The sequence below is a fragment of the Coffea eugenioides genome, chromosome 3, assembly GCF_003713205.1.
Source record: "Coffea eugenioides isolate CCC68of chromosome 3, Ceug_1.0, whole genome shotgun sequence".
Classification (NCBI taxonomy): Eukaryota; Viridiplantae; Streptophyta; class Magnoliopsida; order Gentianales; family Rubiaceae; genus Coffea; species Coffea eugenioides.
The window spans coordinates 22,131,024-22,156,296 of record NC_040037.1 but is presented as its reverse complement, the minus strand read 5'-3'; the positions used below and the strand labels follow the sequence as shown (position 1 = coordinate 22,156,296).

At 37.1% G+C, this 25,273-nt stretch overlaps 1 protein-coding gene across 1 annotated transcript; it reads right to left on the bottom strand.

Annotated features, from left to right (window-relative positions):
• Nucleotides 1-3,591: 3,591 nt before the first annotated feature.
• On the bottom strand, nucleotides 3,592-13,814 carry LOC113766313 (pentatricopeptide repeat-containing protein At2g17140-like). The gene is made up of 7 exons (XM_027310518.1): nucleotides 11,284-13,814; nucleotides 10,725-10,925; nucleotides 8,443-8,483; nucleotides 7,804-7,906; nucleotides 5,295-5,420; nucleotides 5,159-5,219; nucleotides 3,592-3,887 (listed from the first exon to the last, which is right to left on the bottom strand). Exons 1-2 carry the CDS (start codon nucleotides 13,812-13,814, stop codon nucleotides 10,799-10,801), a joined length of 2,658 nt encoding a protein of 885 aa, XP_027166319.1. The 3' UTR covers nucleotides 3,592-3,887; nucleotides 5,159-5,219; nucleotides 5,295-5,420; nucleotides 7,804-7,906; nucleotides 8,443-8,483; nucleotides 10,725-10,798.
• Between the last annotated feature and the right edge of the window lie 11,459 nt (nucleotides 13,815-25,273).

Below are 25,273 nucleotides of genomic sequence, written 5' to 3'. Positions count from 1 at the left end.
AATATCACGGGGCATACAGTTAGTAAAATATCTAAGCGGTAATGGCTGATTTACGTTGTGGCCAAACAACATGCTACTATTACTTTGAGAAATCTTGAAAATTCTAAGTTGTACCCTTACTGAATTTTGAGATAACTATTATAAGTATTGCTACAAAGTATGGCATCATATTACGAGATGTCATTATCACTAAAGTGGCAGCTTGCATTTTTCCTACTCTATCCTTCATTCTTTTGCTTCTACTTACATCATAACTTCAAATAATCACCACCTCCAGTAGTTCACCACACCCACCACCACCACCACCACCACTACCATCCACCATTGACGATCGCTAACATAAGAAGAGAGAGGGATCTAGGTAACTGGAAGATAATCAAAAGGCAACCTTGGAAGATAATGGAAAGAGAACCGCCTACCCACCACAAACCAACACCATCACCACCTCTATTATCATGATGGCATCAACCATCATGTAAGTACAGCAGGGAAAGAGATCAGGAGATGTGGGCAATCATGTAAAGGGACAACGTTATGCAGATAGATAGAAAATTTTAAGTAGGAAAAAGGTCGAAGGCTATGAGAGAAGACATAAAATGGTGAAACAATGGAGACAGATCGAGGAAGGAAGGGCTATAAAAGATTTAGCACTCCTTTTTGGTATAAATCATAAGTACTCACATCTGTTTTACGATGCGTGACTAATCTTGTTCGAGTTGAATCAGACCCTTTGAAACAAGAAACTCTGTCAACATTGTCCTTTCCATTCCCATAGTTTTCAAATTCGAGATTTATGGTTAGGGATGCAAGTTCTTTTATAGAATTATTACTCTTTGATATGGGAGAAGAAAGAGACAGAAAGAAGGGGGGGGGGGGATTTGATGCCCTTTCTTAATGAAGTTGTGATAATAGACTCGTGTAGAGTAGAATTATCCCGCTATTATATAGCGCGGTCATGATTGTAACTTGCCAATGAATATGTATGAAAGAAGAAAACAAGTAGCTGCAAATCTTCACGACTGCAAGGTCCCGTACTTTTACCCACAGAGTCAACTTTGTATTTTTCACTGATAAAACAGTTGTATTTTATTAATTGATTAGATTTAAGCCCCTAAGAAATAACCTTTTATTATTACTAGCCACATGTAAATTAGAAAAAATAGCAAAGGTTAATTTTGTGAGCCTACTGAAAAATATTTCTAGCTCCATCACTACTAACCAGACATCAATTCTACCAGCCAAACAGAAAAACCAGGAAACAATCGACACAAGCTTGAGTTTCACGGGATGCAGGGAGACAATACGGGAGGGGGTAAGCCTTCCCTTATTTGCTTCCTTTTCTTGACAGCAGATAACATTTAGTTAACCTTATTTCAAGTTGAGTTGATCTCCCAATCCAGAATGTCATACTAAATGAATGTTTCAGGTCACAGAGACACCTGAATATTGTATGTCAATCAGTTCAAGAAAAAAGAAGAATTGAGCATTTATTTTTCACATAGCCATGTAATTGTAACCTGTAGTCCTAAGTCCTAACTGCCTTCTTCATCATTAGGATTTTTCATACCCGGGAAGAAGATAAGTGTCTCTAGCTAGACTTGATGCACTTTTATTTGAATAAAACCTGTAGGGTCATCATAGATTGCAATTGTCTATACAACCTGCATGACATTAGAAAAGATATCCTGATCTGAAAACCATTACAAGTCCTCGGTGGTAAATTATCCATATCTGTAAAAAAGGGAGGGGGAGCAATTTTTTATGGTAAAAAGTGCACTCATTTCAGTCATTTCTGAAGAAGAAAAGTGGGGGTTTGTTGAATTTCAAGCATTCCATTTTACCAGCAAGATCAGAAGACTTGCTTCACATTTCAAGATATCCAAAAGTTTAGCACCTTTCCTTTGGAAATTTGGATGAGTGTCTGCTTGTATCTGGACTTATTGCTGCAATGCCACCATTAGTCCATCTTAATGCAGAAAATAAGATGTCTTTCAGTTGATACATTGAATGAAATCATGCCACAGTTTAGACAGACAAGACGATTTCAAGTAGAGGATATCTCAAGTAGGGGAGCCCCGGTGTCCTTCAATAATATCTCAACTATAAAGGAAAGAGGATAACTTGAATATTGACAAATTTGAGTAGCTGACAGTTCTACTAGAGATGATATGCTTGTGTCACCCATGCTCTAATATGTAACAGGTTTGAGCAAAGCTATCTAAGGCTAGCACTCTTTTTCCTATAAGAGAACCAGAGTATCAGGTTAGTCCATTAACACGAAACACTTCCACTGCCCAAATTCCTTAGCACCTTACTCGTGAACAATAGAACCAACTTTTTGTACTGTAAATTAAGAAGATAATAAAGATAACAAACTTGATGAAGTGGGAACAAACCTACAGACGTGTGACCCACTTATCTAGAAAAGAACTAAACAAAATTTGAAGATACATGGGTCGCCAAGGTAAGTAGAGGCATGCCAATAAGACAATCTAAACAGAACGTGGACTCGTATACTTTTAAATGCTTTTTGTTTTTTTTTTTTTCTCCTTATGCAGGCATGCCAACTAAGTTTTAATTTGCTGACATAATTAAGCATTTTTCACATGAAAATCCCTGACTGACAGTGCCAACTTTCATGTGCATGAGATCTCCATAAAACCACCGCATGTAACTCTTCATTGTCTCAAGTAGTAAAGGGCCAAACTCTCACCCACAGGACTGAATGTCCTATACTAAATATCCCTATTAGAGAAGATGACATTTTCCATGCACTTAAAAATTACCAGACCAACATCACTCAGAACTCACTTATGACTTAATAACAGCAGCCAAGCACCTTTCCTGGAAATTTCCAATACCCCAAACCATCAAAGTAAATCAGTATAAACTGAACGAAATGACAGCAGTTACAAGATAAACTATTTCTTTATACAAGTCAATATCTTCTACCCAAAAAGCAAAAAAAAAATACAAGTCAACATCTCCACAACCTCTGAAATCATTCCAAGAAAAGTAAATGCCATGCAAAATATCCAACCAAAAGCATTCATGGCTAGACAGCACAGATGCGAGACACTGAAAGTATGTGTCTAACTTCCCCTAACCTGAATAATTTAAGAGAAAGTAGGAAGCTACATGCCGGACTACAACCAAAAAAAAAAAAGCAACTAAGAAGCTACAATATTAACAAATATACAAACATTAAAATCCCAAATAAAATACCACTGATCAAGGCAACAAGAGAAGGTGGAAGAAAGCTGTTTTTCAGAATCTGTAATCCAGCAGGCTATTAATGAACATCTTCTAAACTAAACATGAAATCAAACTAAATTCTCGATCAAAAAAAATTATTCCATAAGAAAGTCTCCTGTGTTGGTGAGCTATTTATGCTTGACCATTGACAGACCGCACAAAACCTCTACATCATCTAGATTGACTTCTACAATCAATGAAGTAAAAGTTTATGAAGCCTGATTATATCCCAAAACGTCAAAACAAGCAGCATGGGGTCCATGTAGTGAACTAAGGAGTATGCACAAAGTAGTCCAAGCTTAAAGAAGCCGAGAAGATTGATCCAAGTGTGCTCTGTAAGAAACTAGGCCTGAAATTTGACATGACAAGACTTGTAAGGATAACATATTACAACTGCTTATGCAGATCAGAAGGCTAATACAGAACTTTTTCTGCAGAGAATTTATCATGAATATAGGTCTTGTTTTCCAGGAAGCTCTTTTAGGCTTCCATCTAAATAGACAATAACACATTCACTAGTATACACGAGTCATGAGTCATTTTTCTCCCTCAAGGTAAGTAACTGCTTTTTGCCATGATCCATCAGCATTATTGCATAACTTCAGATTTTGTGATCTTATTTGTTCCTGCAACTGTGACGAAATAAGTAAATGGAGATGCATCAAGGCATATAGATAAGCTTCTAATGGAACAGATAAGAGGAGAAATTGCATGCTGGTATCTAATAACTATATAACACAAATAGAACCTGCTTTATGCCAAACAAGCAAAAGCAATACCTGAACAAACTTAAATAAATGTTCTCAGGTAAGAAAAAATAGACATATGAACCAGCACTACTTTAGGTAATAACAAATGCATTTTAACTAAAAACATATTGGCTGAAAACATACAAGCTGCACACACTCTGGCATGCACCCCGTTACTCAAAATTCAAAGTAGAAAAGTAACTCATGATAAACACAGTACTTACCAATTTTGAGAGAAACGAGCTTAGCAAAGGCAACAGAAACAAAGAGCGGTTTGCTATGAGATGACTTTTTCGAATTGCAACTAAATGTGGCACTCTTTGAGTAGACAAAAAGTCATTAAACCAGATTAAACAAAAAGGTCTTTTTGTGCATTCACACAGCCTAAAAGTCATCCATGTCTACCATAGACTTGAGTTTTTTTGTCTTCTAAAAGACTACCACATTTAGTTGCAAAACCGCTCTTTATTTGTGTCTTTGTTTCTACTTATAAGTCTATAGATTTGGATATACATGTATCCTTCTAAAGTTACACATCCTAATTAAAGATTGCAAAAGAATGCATAGCAGAGTTTTATAAAGGCATGCAAACCCTGAAGAACATACAAGAATTAGTCAAACAACAAGCAATATATCATGGTTTACCATCTCTTGTGCATGATGATATCAGCCATTTTATATTGTGCTTACTTCACTTCTTCAATTGAAAAATAATGAAGCCCAAATCCCTAACCACCAGTATTTAATCTCCTAATCCACAGATTATAGAAGTCAAGTTGTGGTCAAATATCTGAAAGTCACCTTACAAGTCTCCATAAAACCATTCATAAACCTTTGTAAAAGAACAAACATTAAATTTGGTTTAAAATCCTCCTGAACAACAGTATGACCACCCAGAAAACAATCTTATCCAGCCTTGGTAAAACAGAGAAAGGCAAAATGGAAGATAATTTCGCAGGGACAGGCATATTTTTGAGACTGTCATCACCACCAGTCTGGCTTGAGGCTTAATGTCCATGGAGTAAATTCAACTACTATTCTGGTAACTCAAGTTGATGTAAAACAAGGAAGTAAGACAAATTATGCCACATGAAATCATCTACATTCTTTACTTGGACAAAAGACATGTTCTGAAAGCTCTGGAGTTTAATTACGTGTCATTAAATGGATACCAAGCTTTCAGTCCCCTTTACCAACTGCATCAGCATATTTTACCTGTCACTTCTTGGACAACTGCATCAGCACTATTTACAAAAAGACATGTTTTGAAAGCTCTGGAGTTTAAATTACCTGTCACTACATGGATAGCAAGTTTTCAGACCCCCTTACATGTAGCATGTTGACTAACACCATGTCAGGATAATGGTTTAACAGCAGATGACATCTTCAAGCTTTACTTCATTAGAGAACTCTTTGCTTCACAGACCAAGAAATAGACTGTAGTCAGAAACAATTATCATCGGTCGAGGCGTGAGGACTACTGTTTTCACAGCTGACTGGAATTAAGAAAGAACACTTCTTTGGTGAATTTACTGTCCCTTCAGTTGATTGGATTGTGGCCCTTGACTTCCCTAGCATACAATTGGTTGTTTAAAGTAGAGAAAAATGCAGTTTTGGTACCCAAACTTTGACGCACGAGCACTTTTAGTCCCCAAATTTTGGACCAAAACAAATTTGGTACCCAAATTTTTAAATTTTGAGCACATTAAATATCCTGAACGATTTTTTCCCAAATTGCTACCGGAAAAAGCCACGTGTCCGGCCACAATTGTATGAACAATGCCCCAAAAAAATTCAAGTGCCATTCTAATACTAACTATTAAATTTAAGGACTAATAGCATAATAAAGTAAAAATCCAAGGACTAAAATAAAAGAAGAAGAAAACGATGGTGCACTAGAACATGTAGATTCTTCACGTGCAGTGCACATCGTTTTCACTACTACTTTTTTGTTAATGGAACAGATACTGAAGAGGAGAAAGCAGAGCTCGTTCATTAAAGACTTTCTCTAGCTAAAGATGAAGAAGACTTTTACCAGTATTAGTAATATTTTCTTTTGCATTTACTGCTGTTTCTTTACTTCTTTCTTCACCACAGCTTCCTCCTCCTTCTCCACCACCACCACCACCACCACCACTAGCCACCACTATGGCCACCGTATCCTCCATCAGCCATTGTTCCCTGTTAGCCATTCTCTTCCACCAGCTCCTCCACCAACCACCCTACCTCAACCTCCTTTCCCCTCCCCACAGTCTCAACCTCAGCTCCAACCAAGGTACGCTTTCTCCTCACTTTCACCTCCCACTAATTCTCAGTCCGAAAACAACCCATTTTTCCCTTCTATTTGGTCTCCTCCGCCAGCTTCTTCGCCGCCCTCCCTCCGTTGTCAACTTTTCCTGCCAATATCTCCTCTCTCATCCTTCCCCATTCTTCCTCTTCCTCTAATAACAGGCCCATTTCTCACAAACTGATAGCTGTCATTGTCTCGGTATCCCTTGTCTCCACCGTCTTCATCGCCAGCATTGCCGCCTTTATCCTCCACCACCACCACCGACGCCTCCGCTACTACTACCAACACCAACGGGCTTTCTCCAAGACAGACAGTCTTCACCTTTTCTCACCCAACGCCACTCCTTTCGACAGCACCACCACAAAAAACCCACTTCCGGGAACACCTCTGCCGCCACAGCTGCCCCACCACACTCCTTCCACTAACAGCTCAGAATTTCTCTACCTGGGAGCTCTAGTAAGCTCCAGAGATGTAAAAAAATGAGGCATCTAATGTTCCTCAGAGCTCAGAAGATCACCATAATACTGTCCCTTCAGCTTTAGTTTTAGCTTCACTTCAGTATCAACGGCTAGGCTCGCCGGAGCTCCAACCGTTGCCACCGCTGCCACGTCAATAGCAGCAGCACCACCATTTCCACCAAGACTACAGAAATGGTGCTGCAAACAACATGGGTTCCGACGAGGATGATGAATTCTTCTCCCAAAGAAGGTCCACTGGGGAAAAGTATAGTCCTGTCCACAGCGGATCAAGTGAAAATCTCCCTAGCCCAAGTTCAAATTCACTTCTGTTCCATTTTGGAGCAATTTCTGCAGCAAGTTCAACTCCAGTAGAACCACCTCTGACAATCAAAACGGAACAAATTCTAAAGTAGAAGTGAAAACGATGTGCACTGCAAGTGAAGACTCTACGTGTTTCAGTGCGCTATCGTTTTCTTCTTCTTTTATTTTAGTCCTTGGATTTTTACTTTATTATCCTATTAGTCCTTAAATTTAATAGTTAGCATTAGAATAGCACTTGAAATTTTTTTGCGCTTTTTTCATACAGTTGTGGCCAGACACGTGGCTTTTTCTGGTAGCAATTTGGGAAAAAATCGTTCAGGGTATTTAATGTGCTCAAAATTTGAAAATTCGGGTACCAAATTTGTTTTCATCCAAAATTTGGAGACTAAAACTGCTCGTGCATCAAAGTTTGGGTACCAAAACTGCATTTTTCTCTTTAAAGTATACAAAAGCTGATATATCTGTTTGTGCTCAGTCATGAGCAATTGAGCAGTCTGGAGACAAAATTCAGATCAGAAACACTCACAGTGCTGACAAAGTTGGAATAGCAAGACAATGGCTGAAGATTAGCATAAGATCTTGCGGATCCTATAGCAAGTAGACTTTCTGTATAATTTTAAAAAGAAAATGAATTTCATTTGTAGCTATTTTATATGTTAGCATAAGGTCTTGTCGCAATGCTTCCATCACGCATACTATATAGTAAGAGTGGGGCATTATACACTTTTACCTGCATATACTGTATTAACTGTTGATTGTAATGTTGAGTTCTCTTGACTGTTTAGTGGCTGCTTCTTGCATTTGGCTGTAGACCTCTTAATTATGTTTCACATCTACTTTGCATTTCGTATTTTTGTCCATTTCAACATGAAACAAAACAACCAAGAATTTAGTTAATGGACATGATAGGAAATAAACACCATATGATGTCAAAGGCAGGTAACTGAATAATAAGAAATTGATTGCACCATGCACTTGAGTTTCACAGGATGCAAGAGGGCACTAGGGGATGGAATGACTCTTCCCTTAACTCCAGTTCACTTTTAGTAAACTTCAACTCAAGTTGAACTTGATCTCCCAATCCCCCAATGTCATAGTAAATGAATGTTTGAGAGCACTAGAATCCTCATTTGTATGCTAGCAGTTCAAGAAAAAAAAGAAATGAGAGTTCATTTCTCCATAATGCCATGTAATTGTCAACTCTATTCCTAATTGCCTTATTCATCATTCAGATTTCTAATACCAGGAGATCTTAGACTACCCTAAGTATGACTGACACCGAAAGGGTATATCAATGTCCTGCATCACAGTAGAAAAGGATATCATGATCTCGATCTTAAAAGAAAGGCAAAAGCAAAAAGTTTATCACCTTTCCTTTGAATGAGTGGCTGTTTATATTTGAACTTGTTCCTGCAATACCACAATTTAGTCCACATTAATGCCGAACCTAAGATTTATTTCAGTTGATTTATTGATAGAATTATGCCAAAGTCTCGACAGATAAGATACTTTCAACTAAGAGAGGATTCAGAGGACGGGAGCTCTTGGTGTTGTCTAATGATATCTCAACTATAAAAGAGCAGTAAATGTCAATAGTGACAGGTTTGAAGAGTTGATAGCTTTAGAAGTACAGGTGACAGCATTTCATGTAACTCAAGGTTACAATGTAACAATTCCACCAAGGTTATATGAGGCTAGCCATTCCTTTTCCTTTAAGATCACCAGTATACCAGGTTCTCCCACTAAAACACAACACTTCATAACCAAGATTCCTTAACACTATAAGCATGAACCATGAAACAATTCTTTTATACTTTCAAATAAGAAGAGTAGAGAAAACAAATTAGATGAAGTGGAAACAAACCTACAGGCATGCGACTCAGAACTATCCAGAAAGAACCAAAACCAATTGGAAGATACGTGAATCACCAAGGTCAATTAGAAGCAATGCCATCAAGGACAGTCTAAACACAACTTGAACTTTGAAAAAAAAATTACTTGTCCTCTTTCATTTTTTCCTTATGCAGGGATATCAACCAAGTTTTAACTAGTTTGACATAGCTAAGTATTTTCATATGAAAATCACACACTGGCAAAATGCCGTCCTCCATCAATATGGGATCTCAGCAAATCCACCACCTGGAACCATTACTTGTCCCAAGTATGAAAGAACCAAGCTCTGATCCACAGGATTTGATATCCGTATTAGACAAGATAGCATTTTTCATGCATTTAAAAATTTCAACACCAATGTCACTTAAGTCTCAGTAATAACCTAATAACAACAGCCACACTTTTCCTGGAGAACTTCAGCATCCAAAATCCTTTCAAAGTACATGAATAGGAATTGAATAAAATAACAGCAGTTCTAAGACAAACTAATTAAATAAATAAACGAAGCTTTACAGAACCTTCAAGATCATACCAAGAAAAGCAAAAAAGCACTAAAAAAATCCAAACAATGGTCATTGCTGGCTAGCAGACACATGAGACAGCAAAAGTATGTACCACATTTCATTTGGCTTGAATAATTTAAGAGAAAGTAGGAATCCACATGCCTGACTACTAAAAATAAACTAGGAAGATACAATATTAACTAAAATATGAACATCAGAACCAAAAAACCAACCTCTAAGGCAAGAACGGAAGTAGCAAAACGTATTTTATGAAATTGTTATCTAAAGATGCCACTAATGACCATTTAGCAGATTAAACACAAATTTAAATTGAAAAGTCACTCCTGCAACAGTTTGATTCAGTACTCTATAATAGGATCTCCTAAGTTGGCGAGCTATTAATGCATGCAAGTCAAGGAGCGCAACCAACCTCTACATCATCTACCCTAACTCCTATAACCAATGAAGTGAAACTTATACCCTGATTACTATCCCAGAACGTCAAAACAAGCAGCATAGGATCTGTCTGGCGATCATACAGGTATGCATTAAAGAAGCCAAAAGATAGATTCCAAATGTGCACTGCAAGAAACTTGGTCCAAAATTTGGATATGACATGATATGTAAGGGAACTAATTAGAAATGCATGTGCAGATCAGCGGGGCTAACAGACACATAACTTTTTGAGCAGAGTTTTCATCTTTAATACAGGTCTTTTCTTCCTGAAAATTCCTGAAGTCTTCCCTCTCATGTAGACAATGACATATTGACCAGTATACATGAGGCATGAGTCATTTTTCTGCTTCTAGGTTAGTTAGTATAATTTGCTTCATTCGATCACCAGCTTTACTGTGTTACTTCAGAATTTGCAATGATACTTGCTCATACATAGCTTTGACAAAGTAACTTGATAGAGATGGTCTGGTCCCAAAAGACATACCCACAAAAGCATGCAAAGAGGCCCCCGGGGCCGGGGGGGGAGGGGTGGGAGGGTAGCAAGATATAAAAATGCATTGCAGGTAGTGGCCACTTTCACACTGCATGCCAGTTTCGACAAGGAGGATAAAATTAGAGCAAGAATTATATTTCCTAAACAGTTCCAAAAGTCACATCGAAGAATGCATTGCAGGTAGTGGCCACTTTCAAACTGCGTGCCAGTTTCGACATGGAGGATAAAAAAAGAGCAAGAATTATATTTCCTAAACAGTTCCAAAAGTCACATCGAAGAAACAAAAGACGAAAATCATGACCTTACCTAAGTCTTGACCCTCAGTCCGAACAACATGAGAAATTATCCTGCATATGTATATGTGACAAAAACATATAATTTTATCCAGCAGCATCCCATTCATCAAGATAGTCACTTCTTTTGACTTGTAGACTTGATACACTTCCTTGACCCCATCCCTTTTGCACCCGCTTCAAAGTTTTCAAAGCTGTTGAACTTCCATCTTCTCTGTAAAAGTTCACCAACACACTTGTAAAGACACTCAAAAGAACAATAAATGAATAAATGTTACTCAGACCCGATTTCTTGACTAAAGCATCATAAGCAACAAAAATATTGTATACGATATGTGAAGGGATCCAAGATGACATGAAACAAGTAGCTAGAGATTTTCAACTCTTAACCCCTTAAATGGTCTAATATTCAAATAAAGCAATATGCATTAACAACCATATATTAAAGCCTTTGCACCTTCAGCTGCCATTTTTATAGGAACCAGTGGCAGGTAAGACAAAAGCAATAACTGTTTTTTACAACCACAGAGAAAAGAAGAAAGAAGTTGAAAACCCCCAAAGAGAAACCACACCTGTGCAAGATTGTCTGCCAATGGCTTCCAAGAGATCGATCTAGTTTCCCTAGTTTCCCCCGACTTGACGCCCTATCAACTTGGCTAAAGTAAACCTTGTTTACCACCCTACCTTGTGCAGCCATATTTAGCATTCTCTCTGATAGTTCATCAGCCTCGTGCTTCCTTCCTCTTTTAGTCAATGCATCAATCACTGGCATAAATGATGCAGGATCAAACCCATACCCTTTAGAAATCATTTTGTTGAGAACCTCATGAGCTTCTTCAAACTTTTCATCTTTGCACAACCTATCAATCAGATCAGTGTACAGGAAGCTGCCTAGGCAAAGATATCTGTTCATTGCAGCTTCAAATATTACCTTTGCTTCCAATGTTTCCCCCCCGGTTAGCATCTCATTGAATATTATAGCATAAAGTGCTTCCTTATGGCCACATATATCAAGAGCAATATCAAATACATCTAGTGCAGGCCTGAATTCACCCGCCCTACAAAATGCTTTAATTAAAAACTCGAATGAATCAGTATTTGGGGTGGTTGTACCCTTCTGTAACATTTCCTCTAAAAGAGAAATAGCTTCTTCTGTTCTTCCTGCTTCACAAAGACAGCTTATTACAGTATTGTATGTAAAAACATTGGGAGAAATGCCTCTTTCTCTCATCTCATCCATCAGTCCAGACATTTCAAATATTTGACTCTTGCTCCGCAGCCCTAGAATCAAAGAGTTGTATGTATTTAAGTTCTTGTTGCAACCCTTTTTCTCCATGTCCTTCAAAACCTGAAATGCAGATGATACCTTACCCTTTTTACACAAATTGTAGAGAAAAGTATTATATACAACTGAATCAGGGTATAAGTTTTTCTTCATCATCTCAACAAACTTCTTTTTGGCTTCATCAAGCCTTCCATCATTGCACAAGCCGCTAATGATGGTTGAATATGTAATTAAGTCAGGCATGCATTTCTTTCCGTTGTTTCCCTCATCCACCAGGCCAATGAAGGAATTCCCAATATTACCAAGAGCAGCACTTCCATGAGTCCACATTTCACTCACAATTTCAACTGCTTTGTCCACCCTTCCAGTTCTGCAAAGACCATCAATCACAATATTGCAACTCACAATGTCCAAATCACAGCCACCTTCATTCATCTTTTGCAGTAGCTTCTCTGCTTCTGAAATTTTCCCTTCTTTCCAGAGGCTGTGCAGCAAAATGTTGCATGTATAATTATTTGGAGTGTATCCATTCTTCATCATCTCATGTAAAACCCTGTTTGCCTCTACTACCTTTCCTTTGCAGCAGTATCCATGGAGTAGAGTACTATAAGTGACCGTATCTGGAGAGATCCCACCACTTGTCATCAATCCCATCAACATCCTTGCATCACCGAGCATCCCATTCTTGCACAGGCCATTCATCACAATGTTGTATGAGTATGTACTTGGTTCTACACCCTGATCCACCATATCTTTAAGAACTAACTGAGCATCAAAGACCTTCTTATTCCTTACCAAACCATACAGCCATATGTTATAGCTCTCAACATTCGGGAAAACATCATTTTGCTTCATGGACTGAACCAGGGTCTTCGCTTCATCCAACATGCCTTCATTGCAAAACCCCTCTAACATCAAGTTAAATGTAATCGTATTAAGTTTAGGTAAGCCCAACTCTTCATTCATCTGCATGTCCCTAAAAATCCTGGAAGCCTCCAACATGTTACCCGACTTGCAAAGTGCTGAAATCCTAGAGTTAAATGTAACAACATCCGGAACAAGCCCATCCTCCCTCATCTGCTCCACCAATTTCTCTGCCTCCTCAGTCTTACCTTCTTTACAAAAGCTCGCAATCAAAGTGTTATAAATAACCAAATTTGGGAACACATCCATTTCCTTCATCAAATCCAAAAGCTCCAATCCATTAGAAGCAAGTCCGACTCTACAATACCCACGGACCAAAATCCCAAAACTGAACTCATTAGGTTCACATCCTTTTTCACGCATTTTATCAAATAGTTTCTGAGCATCTTCCAATCGACCCGAATCACACAGCCCACCAATCAACAGGTTAAAAGTATACGTTTCTGGCAAAATCCCAGCAAAAATCATGTCTTTATACAACCAAGAAACGAAGTTTTGCCGACAATCTCCTTTCAGCGAAGACTGAATAAGCAAATTGTACAGCGAAACCAAAGGAGGACGATCAGGGAACTGGGCTCGGAGAGTTTGAAACTGAGACAAGGCCTTGTCAACATGGCCTGACTCGGCCAGGATCCTAACGACGGTGTATAGAGAAGAATTCTTTACGGGTGGTTGGGAAAGAAGGAAATGGTGAAGACTGTCGATCTCGGCGAACATACTGAAGCGAAGGAGAATGCGGGTGATGATGGGGAGAGATTGGAAGAAGAGGTTGGGGGTTGAGAGAGAGGTCCGTTTGAAGAGTTGCCATGCGAGTTTGGGGTTTTTTGAGTTCTTTAGCAGAGCATTCGCCAGTTTTATCTTTGGCTGCTGCTGCTGCAGCTCCTGCTGCTCCATCTCTCTCCAATGCAAAATGCCAAGTTTGTGGGTTCCTGAATTCAATTTAATCAGTTTTTTTCGCGGGAGAGAGCAACGTTCAGTATTGGCCAATGTTTTCAAACCCGGACCGTCAATCGAACCGGTGAGATGAAAGGGTCGAGGTTCAACCGGTCGGACCGGTTCAACCGGGGTTCAATAAATAAATAAATATATATATATATATATATATATATAGAGACACACACACCTATGCATAGAATAAGATATAAATGCTGAGCCACAATAAATATAAGAGCAATATCCAACAATTAACACACACAATTAACATAGTTATGAAACTTACATGTCCAATTGTCTAAATATTAAAATTAACAAAAAACAATACAAGTCTAGAAAACAATCAAAAGGTCCAAACGAGTCCAATTTCTGAAGCTTCTATAATCTTCTTCATAATTCTGGGACAACAAAGCTTCAAAAAAAGCCATCTTGACAAGTCATCATCATCATCCAAGACCATTATATGAATCACTGACAAGTGATAAAAGTATAAAATCATATTAGTTTCATCACACCAACTGATACAAATCTTAAAAATAAAAATAAAAGAGTACAAATAATTCTATACCAATTACCATTTGAACATTTAATGCCAATCATCATCTTCATCATTAAAAAAGTTTCGACGCTGAAATGTTTCTAAATCAACATCTTCTGCTTCATCTTCATTATCTAAAAAATCAACATATTTAATTATATACATATTCAACAATTGAATATCATATCATACTAGCTTTATTTTTGCATCAAACTAATGATTTATGTCAAACTAACCTTCAAGTTGTTCAGAATTTGAACATTGACCATGAATTGGAAGTTCTTCAAGCTCTTCCTCTAACTCCTCATAATCAAGCTCCCCTTCTTGTTCTTCTTCAACCACCCAAAATTCTGTTTTATCAATTGACTCATAATCAACGGGATCATACGATCTCTTTTGCTGATATACTTTTAAAGACATCAAATATACTTTTAAATAATAGCACAGAGATTTAAAGACATCAAATATACTTTTAAATAATAGCACAGAGATTTAAAGACATCAAATAACTTTCAAAGACATCAAATAAGTATACGATATGAGTCACTACAATGATGTATGAACTTAAAGCGGCAAATCCACACACAATATTAACTAGTCAAAAAACTCTTCCAAAATGAGTAGGCCTGCAAAAATAATGTCAAAAACTGATGCATCTTGTTAAAGAGGACAAACTAATTTATAGAGAAAACTTGCTAAATCAAGATTGTTACTGACAAGGCAAAAGGTTTTTAAAGTCTTTGAACTAATGATGGGCCAGTTGAATCACAATAAAAAAGTAGGCTTGTAGCAACTTGAAAAATGAAATAGAATTGTAGCAACTCAAAAACGGACCGATTCAATTTGTTTGTGATTAAGTTTCAAAGAAGCAAACCACCTAAAGAAATTGTGTAAACCACACATAGATTATTATAAGAAACTAAAACCTCTAAAAGCAGATAACAAAACACCAATCACAGCTATACAGTCACTTAATTAAGGGAAAATCGCCAAATCCTGAGTTGAAAAGCTCGCTGCAGAATTGCTTTTGGAACACATTTTCTTCCTAGTAAACTTTCGGTTGCTGCACAGATTTTTTTTTCCCTCAGCCAAGGGTCCATTTTCCTAGCTAAATTCACAGGCAGCTTAAGTATCATGTATATTAGACGCGTAAGAGGTTATTACAGAATTTTACCTTCCCTTTTCCTCCTAGAATTTGAAAGTTGCAGCCTGCACTTTTAGTTCCTGCTTCAGTTCTTCCTAAGCCGCACCAGTCACTCATTTTTTCCTCACTTTTGGGTCACGGTTTCCAGGTTACAAGCGGGAGAAATAAAGCTAGCAAATTTTTAATTCTCTCCCTCACTCTCTCGGTTGCAAACTGGAAGCAAGGAGGAACCAGAAATGTTTTATTTCTTCTTCAATTTTATGTTCCAGCTAAGCATTATAATTGCTACAATCTTCAAGCCAGGCAACAGAGCCAACTAACGAGTAAAAAAAAAAATTTGCAGGACAAACAGACTTATCTAATTTGAGGACAAACCAGATTTTTTCCATTGATGAAGGAACTTAATAAAACTAGTGACGACGGTTCAAGAAGCAAGATACATATAGATCTCATTAAACCTTCAACCTAAAAGAACCCAGTTTCTGGAACACTCTCGTCAATGATTAGAAGAACGGCAGGCCGTCTGCGAGGAGAGAGCTACAGGGCCCACGTCCAGCTCCACTAAAGTAAGCAAAGACTCCCACAAAATCAAGAAACCACCAGTTGCACCGCTGCTGCACCACCTCAATCACCCTGCTCAGCCGCACCTTCAGCCCACAGTCGACAACGAGCACCACCAACCAGTGGTCATCTACGCCGTTTCTCCAAAAGTGATCCACACCACACTTTGGAGAAGGGATTAGAGATTTATAGTAAGGGACTAAGGGGAGAAGGAAATAGAGATGGCGGCATGGCGCAGGCAAGGCAATTGTAGAGAGAGGAACCAGGACAACCGAAGCGGCGAAGTGAAGTGCGAAGAGGAACTGAGGAAGACTGGAGCGGCGAACTAGCGAAGTGCCGAAGTGAGAAATGAAGAATGAAGATTAGGGTTCGGTCAAAATTGAAGTTTTTGTCAATTTTGACTCAAAAATTAGAAAACTGCGGTTCACGGTCCGACCCGGTTTTGAAGATTTGAACGGTTTTTAACGGTTTTGACTGGTTTTTTATAAAAGTCAACATAGGTTATAGACCGGACCTGACACATGGCCGGGTCGCGGTTGAACCGGTCGACCCGACCGGTCCGGTCCGGGTTTGAAAACATTGGTATTGGCAGGGGCAAAACGTTTTTGAAATTCAGTTTGTAAAGTATGATACGTCAAATGCATTGCGTAGTTGGCCCTTTTTTTTTCTTTTTTTTTGGCATTTCACCATTTCGGTCCTAAACTTTTTCTCTATAACCAATTTCATCCTTCATGATTTGTTTTAACCAATTTAGTCCTCAAACTAATTTTTCAGTTCCAATGTGGGACTTTTCCGGCCGCATCACCATATTTTTCACATTCCATGCGGCCAGGCAGCGGCATAACTGTCACACACGGCTAAAATTCTACAAATAACATGTTCTAGTGGAAATTGAGTTCATACTCACGAAAATATTTCCCCCAATTGATAATTCCTTGAGCTTGAGCAATTATCCAAGTGTCCCTAGAAGTCGGCCATTGAAGTGATTATAGGACAGTTGCAAATAGTTTAAGTTTAGTGTCCCTACTAAAAACGCACAACAATTTTTACACATTATATAAAAAAGAAGAGAAGATCACTGTCAAAATGTGAAAACATATTAAACTTTGAAACTTGGCTCTAATAATTATTATCATGACAATAAATTTCAAAAAAGAAAGAAAGCAAGAAAGTTTTCAGAAATGTTCAGCAAAATTTGAACCTTGTAAACGCCAATATCCAACCCATTTTCGAGGGGAATGAGTCTGAACGATGCGCTCTGCTTGGTTGAGTTTGACAAAGAAAAAGAAGATGGAAAGAGGGATTGGTGATTCAGCATCAGAATAAACCAAATTGAAAGCGGAAGTTTGTCCGACTTTGAAAAGTTGTCAGCCAAAGAAAGGCCTTTTGAGCAAAAGGAATAAGAGAAAATGGAAGGCATTGATCTGGGATTTGTGATCGAGAAGAAATCTACAACAAAATGTTCTTGAGAGTGAAGATACAATTGATGAAAAGGAAGAGAAATGATTTGCTAAATTTTGGGGGAAATTGAAATGAAATGTAGCTTTTGAATTCAAGAAGAGCAAATAGATCTATGGTGAGATTTTGAGGTGGTATAATTGCTTGGTGAAGCATAAAACAATTTGCCATCAATAAAGAAGCAAAGAGGATATGATTTTTCACTATTATGAGTAGGATATGAGCACCAAATCATCATTATGCCCTTGCTCGACCGCATAGAATGTGGAAAATGTGGTGGTGCCGCCTCAAAAGTTCTACATTGAAAGTGAAAAATTAGTTTGAGAACTAAATTGGTTAAAATAAATCATGAAGGACGAAATTAATTTAGTGAAAAAATTTGGGCATCAAAATGGTGAAATTCCCTTTTTGTAAAAAAAAATAATGTTATAAGAGTCTACACCAACTACTTTTTTTTTTTGTCAAAAGATCATCAAGGTATTCGTAATGCATTACACTTAAAGAGTGTAATGCATATGTCACATCATCACTTTATTGTCCCTCTTTTGTTACACTATCTCCTTATTATCCCCTCTTTCATTATACTATCTCTTATTACAGATTATACTCTACAAAGTAGTTATATTATCTCTTTATTATCTCCTCTTCTATTAGAATATCTCTCACTAAATATTACATTCTGCAAAGTATGATAGCATGAGCCCACAATCAAATCACATATTTATTTTAATAATTCAAAATACATATCCCATAAATAAATCAATTTATTTTCTAAAGAATGATTTCATTATTTATGGAAAATAATTTATTAACTTTCATGAATTTTTTTTTTATTTTCTGGAAAAGCATATTGTGAGCTAAGCGCTTGCAAGCATCTTGTCATGATCGATACTCCATGGAACACATTTTCCATCAGTTTCTTCTATCGATTCATTGGTGAGAGTAATATTTTTGATCCCATGTTGTGCTGAATATGACAATATTTGAGAGTTTGAAATAGACTCTGCTGGTGTTGCATTTTCTTGCTCGGTGCCAAAATCAAAATCTTACCTTTTCTCATTCAATGTCTTTGGGCTTCCACAGATGGATTAAAATAACCCGGCAGCGGATACATGGGAAATGGATATGGAAAAATTGGTGGACTCGAGAAATTTGGTGGATGATTGGAATTGGGTAAATTTGAGAAATGCATATTTGCACGAATACCATTATATGGAATATTTGGGTAATTTTGGAAATTTTGATGGTTTTGATCTTGTGAAGAGAGAATTTTCTATAGTTGGAGCATTAAATATATTTCTAAAACTACTAAAATTCTTATCCATAATGAGAAATTATTGGAACTTTAGAATTGGATAAGAGGTTGGAAAAAAGCAATGATAGAGTAGAAAGTGAGAAATTGAAGAAAATGTTAACAATGTTTATAGAAAAAATTTTGAACAGTAAAAATTGAATAAATATTACCTTTGGGAATTTTACCATTCATCAATTTGGTAGATGAGGATTGACATTGAATAAATATTACTGCTGCAAAGAATTGAAATTGACACAATATTATTGTTGAAAAAATTTAATGTTTTTAAAATTATCAAATGGGACTCACAACCAGTTTTTTTGTCTTCTTGCATGTTTATTATGTGTGTAATGGCCACAATATGCATCATGGCTATTACACTCCCCTATGGAAGAGGTATATATATATATATATTTTACAGAAATATTATTGACATCAAAACTAGCTGTACAACCTTGAGCAAAGGCTCATTTTTTAGCTTCACAAATGTGTACTCAGACACTGAGGATTCTAGCATCCCTTATCTTGTCCTAACCTAGTAGCATAAGAGCTAATCATTCTACATGTATTGCCATTTTGGTGAGATGCCAAGTTAAATGAGTATTTCATAAACAATGATCTTAACATTTGGATGTCCTCCATTTGAGCAAAAAGTCTTGTGTCTTTTAACTTTTTTTTCACCTTCAGAAATTGCAGCAACTTAGAAGATGAAACTTGCACTTTCACCTTCACCCATTGTTTCTCCCTTGCTTTACACAATGCCAGTTTGATCGCTTCAGCATAATCCAACATTGTATCTCCTGTGCTTTTTTCCCTGATGGGCCAAACTACATTTGTATTGTTGGCCTTAATAGCCACTATTCTAATTCCTAATGGCCTTCCTTCATCCTGGTTGCCCACTTCCACCACTATGTTCATCAAGTTCCCTTCATCGTTGCTGTGTTGACTTTCCTCCCTCACTAATATTGTTTCCTAAATGCTCACTCACTTGTCTTTTGTCCAAGCTTCTGTAAACTCCATCCACTCTAGTTGAGCTTTCTGTACAATTTCAAAAGCGTGACAGTATCTATTATTGAACATCCTATCATTCTTAGCTTTCCACAATTGCCAAAGAATGTTGACAGTGAGTGCTTGTTGGTCAGCTCCTTCTGTCCTGCTTTTAGCTTCCATCAGACCACTCCACCATCTATTGAAGTTCCCTCTATGATCTGCTAATCCATCCCAATGCAATGGTGCCAATCTCCACACATCCTGTGCTTGACTGTAGAAAAAGAATAAATGCTCCACTGTTTCCTCTTCTTCCCTGCATATCTTGCATATTGGCTCCCTTATTCTAGTCCTATGAGTTCATTCACTGGAAGGGCCTTGTTCAAGCATTTCCACATGAAGGTCTTTAATTTGCTCTTAATGTTCAGTTTCCACATCTGCTTCCACTCCTTGCCTCTATGTCCTATGGTACTTGACTCCCAGTGGAAAAGGTATAATGGTTGGGTGTAATAAATGGTATTACATCCCACTGTGGACGCCCTTGTCATATATATTGAGTAGTGGTAACTACAATTGATATTTACATATTGCTAGCAGTGCTAGAGAATCATTGTATGCTTCTTTCATAAGTCACACAAGGAAGAATGACTTCCACCTAGCTAGTATCATCAATAACTTTAATGGTGAATTTCACCAAACCATGACTAGTTCAATTATATTCCCTCCCAATAAATATGAAGGAACATCGCCAAAAGGACCTACTTAAGTGTAGAATATCTTCTACCATGACATCTAACTAGATTCCTTTGCATCCCACATTGACTCTGTCAACTAAAATTTTACAATCAGAGTAGATTAAGATTGAAGTCCAGTGCTCCTCCAATGCCTTCATCAATGCAGTCCTTATTGCCTCAGCTTCTAGGATAGCAGCATCCTTTTTGTTTGTGGTTGGTATAGCCCATGTAGTGACAAGATTGCCATTATGATCTTTGACCACAATACCAACTCCTCCCCTATTCTTAGTCCTATCAATAGCAGTATCTGTGTATATGAGGGTGGAATGTTGATTCTAGAATTCCTTTACTATTGCATTCCCTATTGTCAATGATTCTGGCATTTCCATTTCTGAATTTTTGGTGTTCATCATTTGTTTGTACTCAAGCCATTCCTCCACCGCCTTATTAGATAACTGAGAGTCATCAAACCTTTCATTGTTGAAGCTCCATGCATTTCTAACCTTCCATAATTGCCACAGAAAATTTATTGTGATTTCAATATGGCTTATACCATCAGCTCTTTCTTTGGCTCCCTATAAGGATCCCTACCACTTCTAGAAATTCCAAGAGTGTTCCTTTAGGCCATCTCACTTAACGGGGAATGTCTTCCAAGCATTCTCTCTTGCTTTACAATGAAACAGCAAGTGTTCTAGCATTTCCACTTCCTTACCATAGCTTTTCACCATTTATGTGCACCTCTTCATTGGTAGGGAGAATATTGTGAAGACATGTCTAGAGAAAATATGTTACTTTATGTTTAATATTAAGGTCCCATACTTGATGCCAAAACTTTCAATCATCCTTCCTACTAATAGTGTTGCCAATCCTCTAGTTCTATTTGCATGTTTCCTTAATTCTATCTTTGGCTTAGACATTTCTTGATTTTGTGCTGTAGATTCCTATGGTGCTATAACTTAAAATATATCTATCTTGCCTTTTCACGTGGGGGTGGGCAAAAATACTCGCTAACCTAAAAATCCGACATATCTAATCCGATCGAAAAATTAGAATATCCAATCCGTATTATCTGACCAGGTTAAAAGAGGGTCGGGTACCCGCTTAGATGTAGAGAGTGCTAGGGTCACATAATTAAAAATTCGCAGGTACCTAACCCGGCCTGCATATATAGATATTTTATTTGTATTTTTATACACATACCACAAAAATATGTTTAAAACTAAATAAGCAATTTCATTGAACAAATTGCATTACAAATATGAGAGACTATAGTTTGTTTACAAGATTCATTTGTAAAGGTCATGATCTTATGTTTTTTAAACAAGACCTTAATTAATGTGGAATATGTATTTAAAAAAGGTATTATTTATTTCAAATTTTCATTGATTTTGAAATTTTTTTTAAATGTTTTTCTTTTTTCTTGTATTCTCTTTGTATGTTTGTTTCTTGGTGAGAGATTTTGTTGAGAAAAATCTTTATTAAATCTTAGATGAATATGTAAAATACAAAATTAAATTAGTATAAATCATTTTTTTAAAAATTAAATGATAAGCGGGGCGGAGTGGGTACCTATTGACCAGACCCTATCTCAACGGATACTCGGTTATCACGTACCCATTAACATGCAGAGTGAATAAGGGTCAAAAAATGGCTGACCTGCAAGGTGCAGGTTGGGTTAGCCAAATGGTGCACGGGGCCGGTATTCGACCCGTGCCCACTCCTACTTTCACATATGGTAATGGGAATCATCTAGATTTGTCGAGCTTCTTCTTCTAAGAAAGTTACCTCAATAAGGTTAATGTTCCATTTCTAGGCTAAGATTAGATCACTCACTTTCTCCACCCTGCGGGATTGAGGTTTGGATGAGAATATGATTCCAGTCTTGCTGTTAGGTTACCATCTATCTTGCCAGATTGCAATTGAATTTCCATTTCCTATTTATTTTTTGAGACTGTTTTCTAGCCAGGGAATAGAGTTATGAATGCTCTGCCAAATCCATGAAGCACCTGTTTTTACTTCAGCTTGCAACATAGAAGATTTAGGATTATATCTCCCTTTCAACTTTACTAACCAACGAGTTTGGACAAGTGAGCAGCCTCCAAATTTGTCTTGGAATTCTAAACCCTTTTTCCTTTAATGTCAGTCAGTTCCCACCATTTAACCCAATGCATTTTCCTCTCACCCTAATCATTTCCCCATCAAAATGTTGCCATCATCCCACTAAGTTCTTTGCATAAACCAGCCAAGAGTTTGAAATTAGATATGGTGTAAGAGGGAATAGCTAATGCTATAGATTTCAGTAGAACTTCTTTACCTGTGTTGGTCAACATTTTCCTTTTCTAGCCAAGACACTTACCTGCCATTTTTTCTTGAGAAATATGAATATGTTGTTCTTCGATCTACCTATCACCATAGAAAGTCCAAGGCATTTCCCTTGGGTTACATGATAGATATTTCTGAATGCTTGTAGCACCTCTTGTCTACTTTTTTGGGTGGTGTTTTTACCGAAGAGGACAGCAGATTTGTCAATGTTAATTTGCTGGCCAGAAGCTTGTTCATTTGCCTGGAGGATCTTAGTAATGTCATTAGCTTCATTAGAGTTAGCTTTGCAAAAAATCAATGAGTCATCTGCGGAAAATAAATGAGAGATAGCTACGCTCTTCATAGAAACTTTAGCTCCAGTAAGCTTCCTATTCATGCAAGTTCAGCTAAGAAGACTAGATAAACCTTTGGCACAAAAAAGGAACAAGGTTTGTCTCTCGGGAACAAATGCAACCATTGAAACTAGGTTTTAGTTTGTTTACAAGTATTAGGTCTGATCCAAAGAAATTGACCAATGAGAACAATAGGGTTCTTGATAACTCAACAAAAACATAACAAAGCAAATAAAATAAACAGAAAGGCATAGAATTTTACGTGGTTCAGTCAAATTGACCTACATCCACAGGCGAAAGAGTAGCAGATTTACTATAACAAAAAGAGAATACAAAATCTTAGAAAATAATTTCAAGGTTCAAAGGCACCTAAAACTGAAAAAATAAAAGAGGTTAAATAGCACAAAATGCTTAACGGTTCAAAGGCCCACTAACTTGCTCTTTTGATTTGTTGTCTAACCAAAACCTCCCTTAAATTAGGGCGTGGGCCCTCTAAAACTCTCTTGAAGTGGTGCATATGATACTTGGGTTAGTGCCTTTAGCACAATTAAATTCACTTAGTCCATTGTGTTTATAACCATCAAAAGGAGAGATTCCTTTGTAAAACTTTTGATGTGGGATACAAAGATAAACCCAACAAATCTCCACTTTAGCGTGTTTCCAATATCAATAAATAGTAGGTAAATAGTAAACACGCTCCACCATCTTCATAAAAGTCCCAATGGATCCCAACGAATCACAAAAGTCCTAATGAGCCACCAACGAACTAAAATGCAAAAAGTTCAACAGGCCCCAATGATCCAAAACTCACAAAAAATTCAACATATCCCAATGAGTTAAAAACACGAACATAGTAATCTTGCTCCACCTTCTTCACAAAAGCCGTCAATGAGTTCCAATGGACCAAATAGCTCTTCTTCGAAATCCAACTGAACTCCAATGGGGGATTTTTCTTCACTTTCTGTAGCGCTAAATATCGTTATCAAGAATCCAAAGGTTGGAATTCTGATACTAGTTTATCAAGTCTAGTCCAAGAAAATTGATTAATGAGAACAATAGGGCTTTTGGCAGCTCAACAAATACAATAACAAAGCAAATAAAATAAACAGAAACACAAAATTTTACGAGATTCAATCAAATTGACCTACTTTCATAGGTGAAGGAATAGCAGATTTACTATAATAGAAAGAGAGTACAAAAGAGATAGTACAAAATCCAAAAAATAATTCCAAGATCTAAAGGCACCTAAAATTGAAAACACAAAAGAGTCAAAATAGCACAAAATGCTTAATGATCCAAAAGACCCACTAATTTGCTATTTTGGTTTGATACCTAACCAAAACCTCTTTTAAATTGGGGCGTAGTTCCTCTAAAACTTTCTTGAGTTAGTGCATATGGCACTTTGAAATGGTGCCCTTAACACACTTATATTCACTTAAGTCCATTGTATTTATAACCACCGAAAGGAGAAAGTTCTTTGTAAAACTTTCAATGTGGGATATAAACACAAACTCAACAACAAGTACTTTGAGTCCGCATCAACTATTTGATAAGCCTAATAGTCAGCATTTGAAAATGAATTAGCATCAATTGAATAAATAACAACCTCACAATCATATTTGAATCACATTTAATATGAAATTAGTAGGCTCCACAATCTTCTTTGCAACAATTTTATTGATTGTAAATGAACTATTAGACTTGTCAAATAGTTGGTTCAAATTATAATAGAATGACTCATACAATAAGCTTCTCAAAAAATTGCATCGATGATTTGTTGTAGCCTCAGAACGAAAGATCTTCCCCTCTACTTAAATATTTAATGACCTAAAAAAGATATTGAAAGTTTTAATGACCAACTAAACTTGTTATTTGACATGCTAATGGTTAATTTGTCCATTTTGGACCTTTAAATTTCTAGAATTTGGTGATTTCTATGCTTAATAATTTATAAAAAAAAAATTGAATTACATTGAGATCTTGGGGGTTTTTTTTTCTCTGGCTCCTTCCATTATCTATTAACTATGGTATGGGGACGTTGATGGGTTTC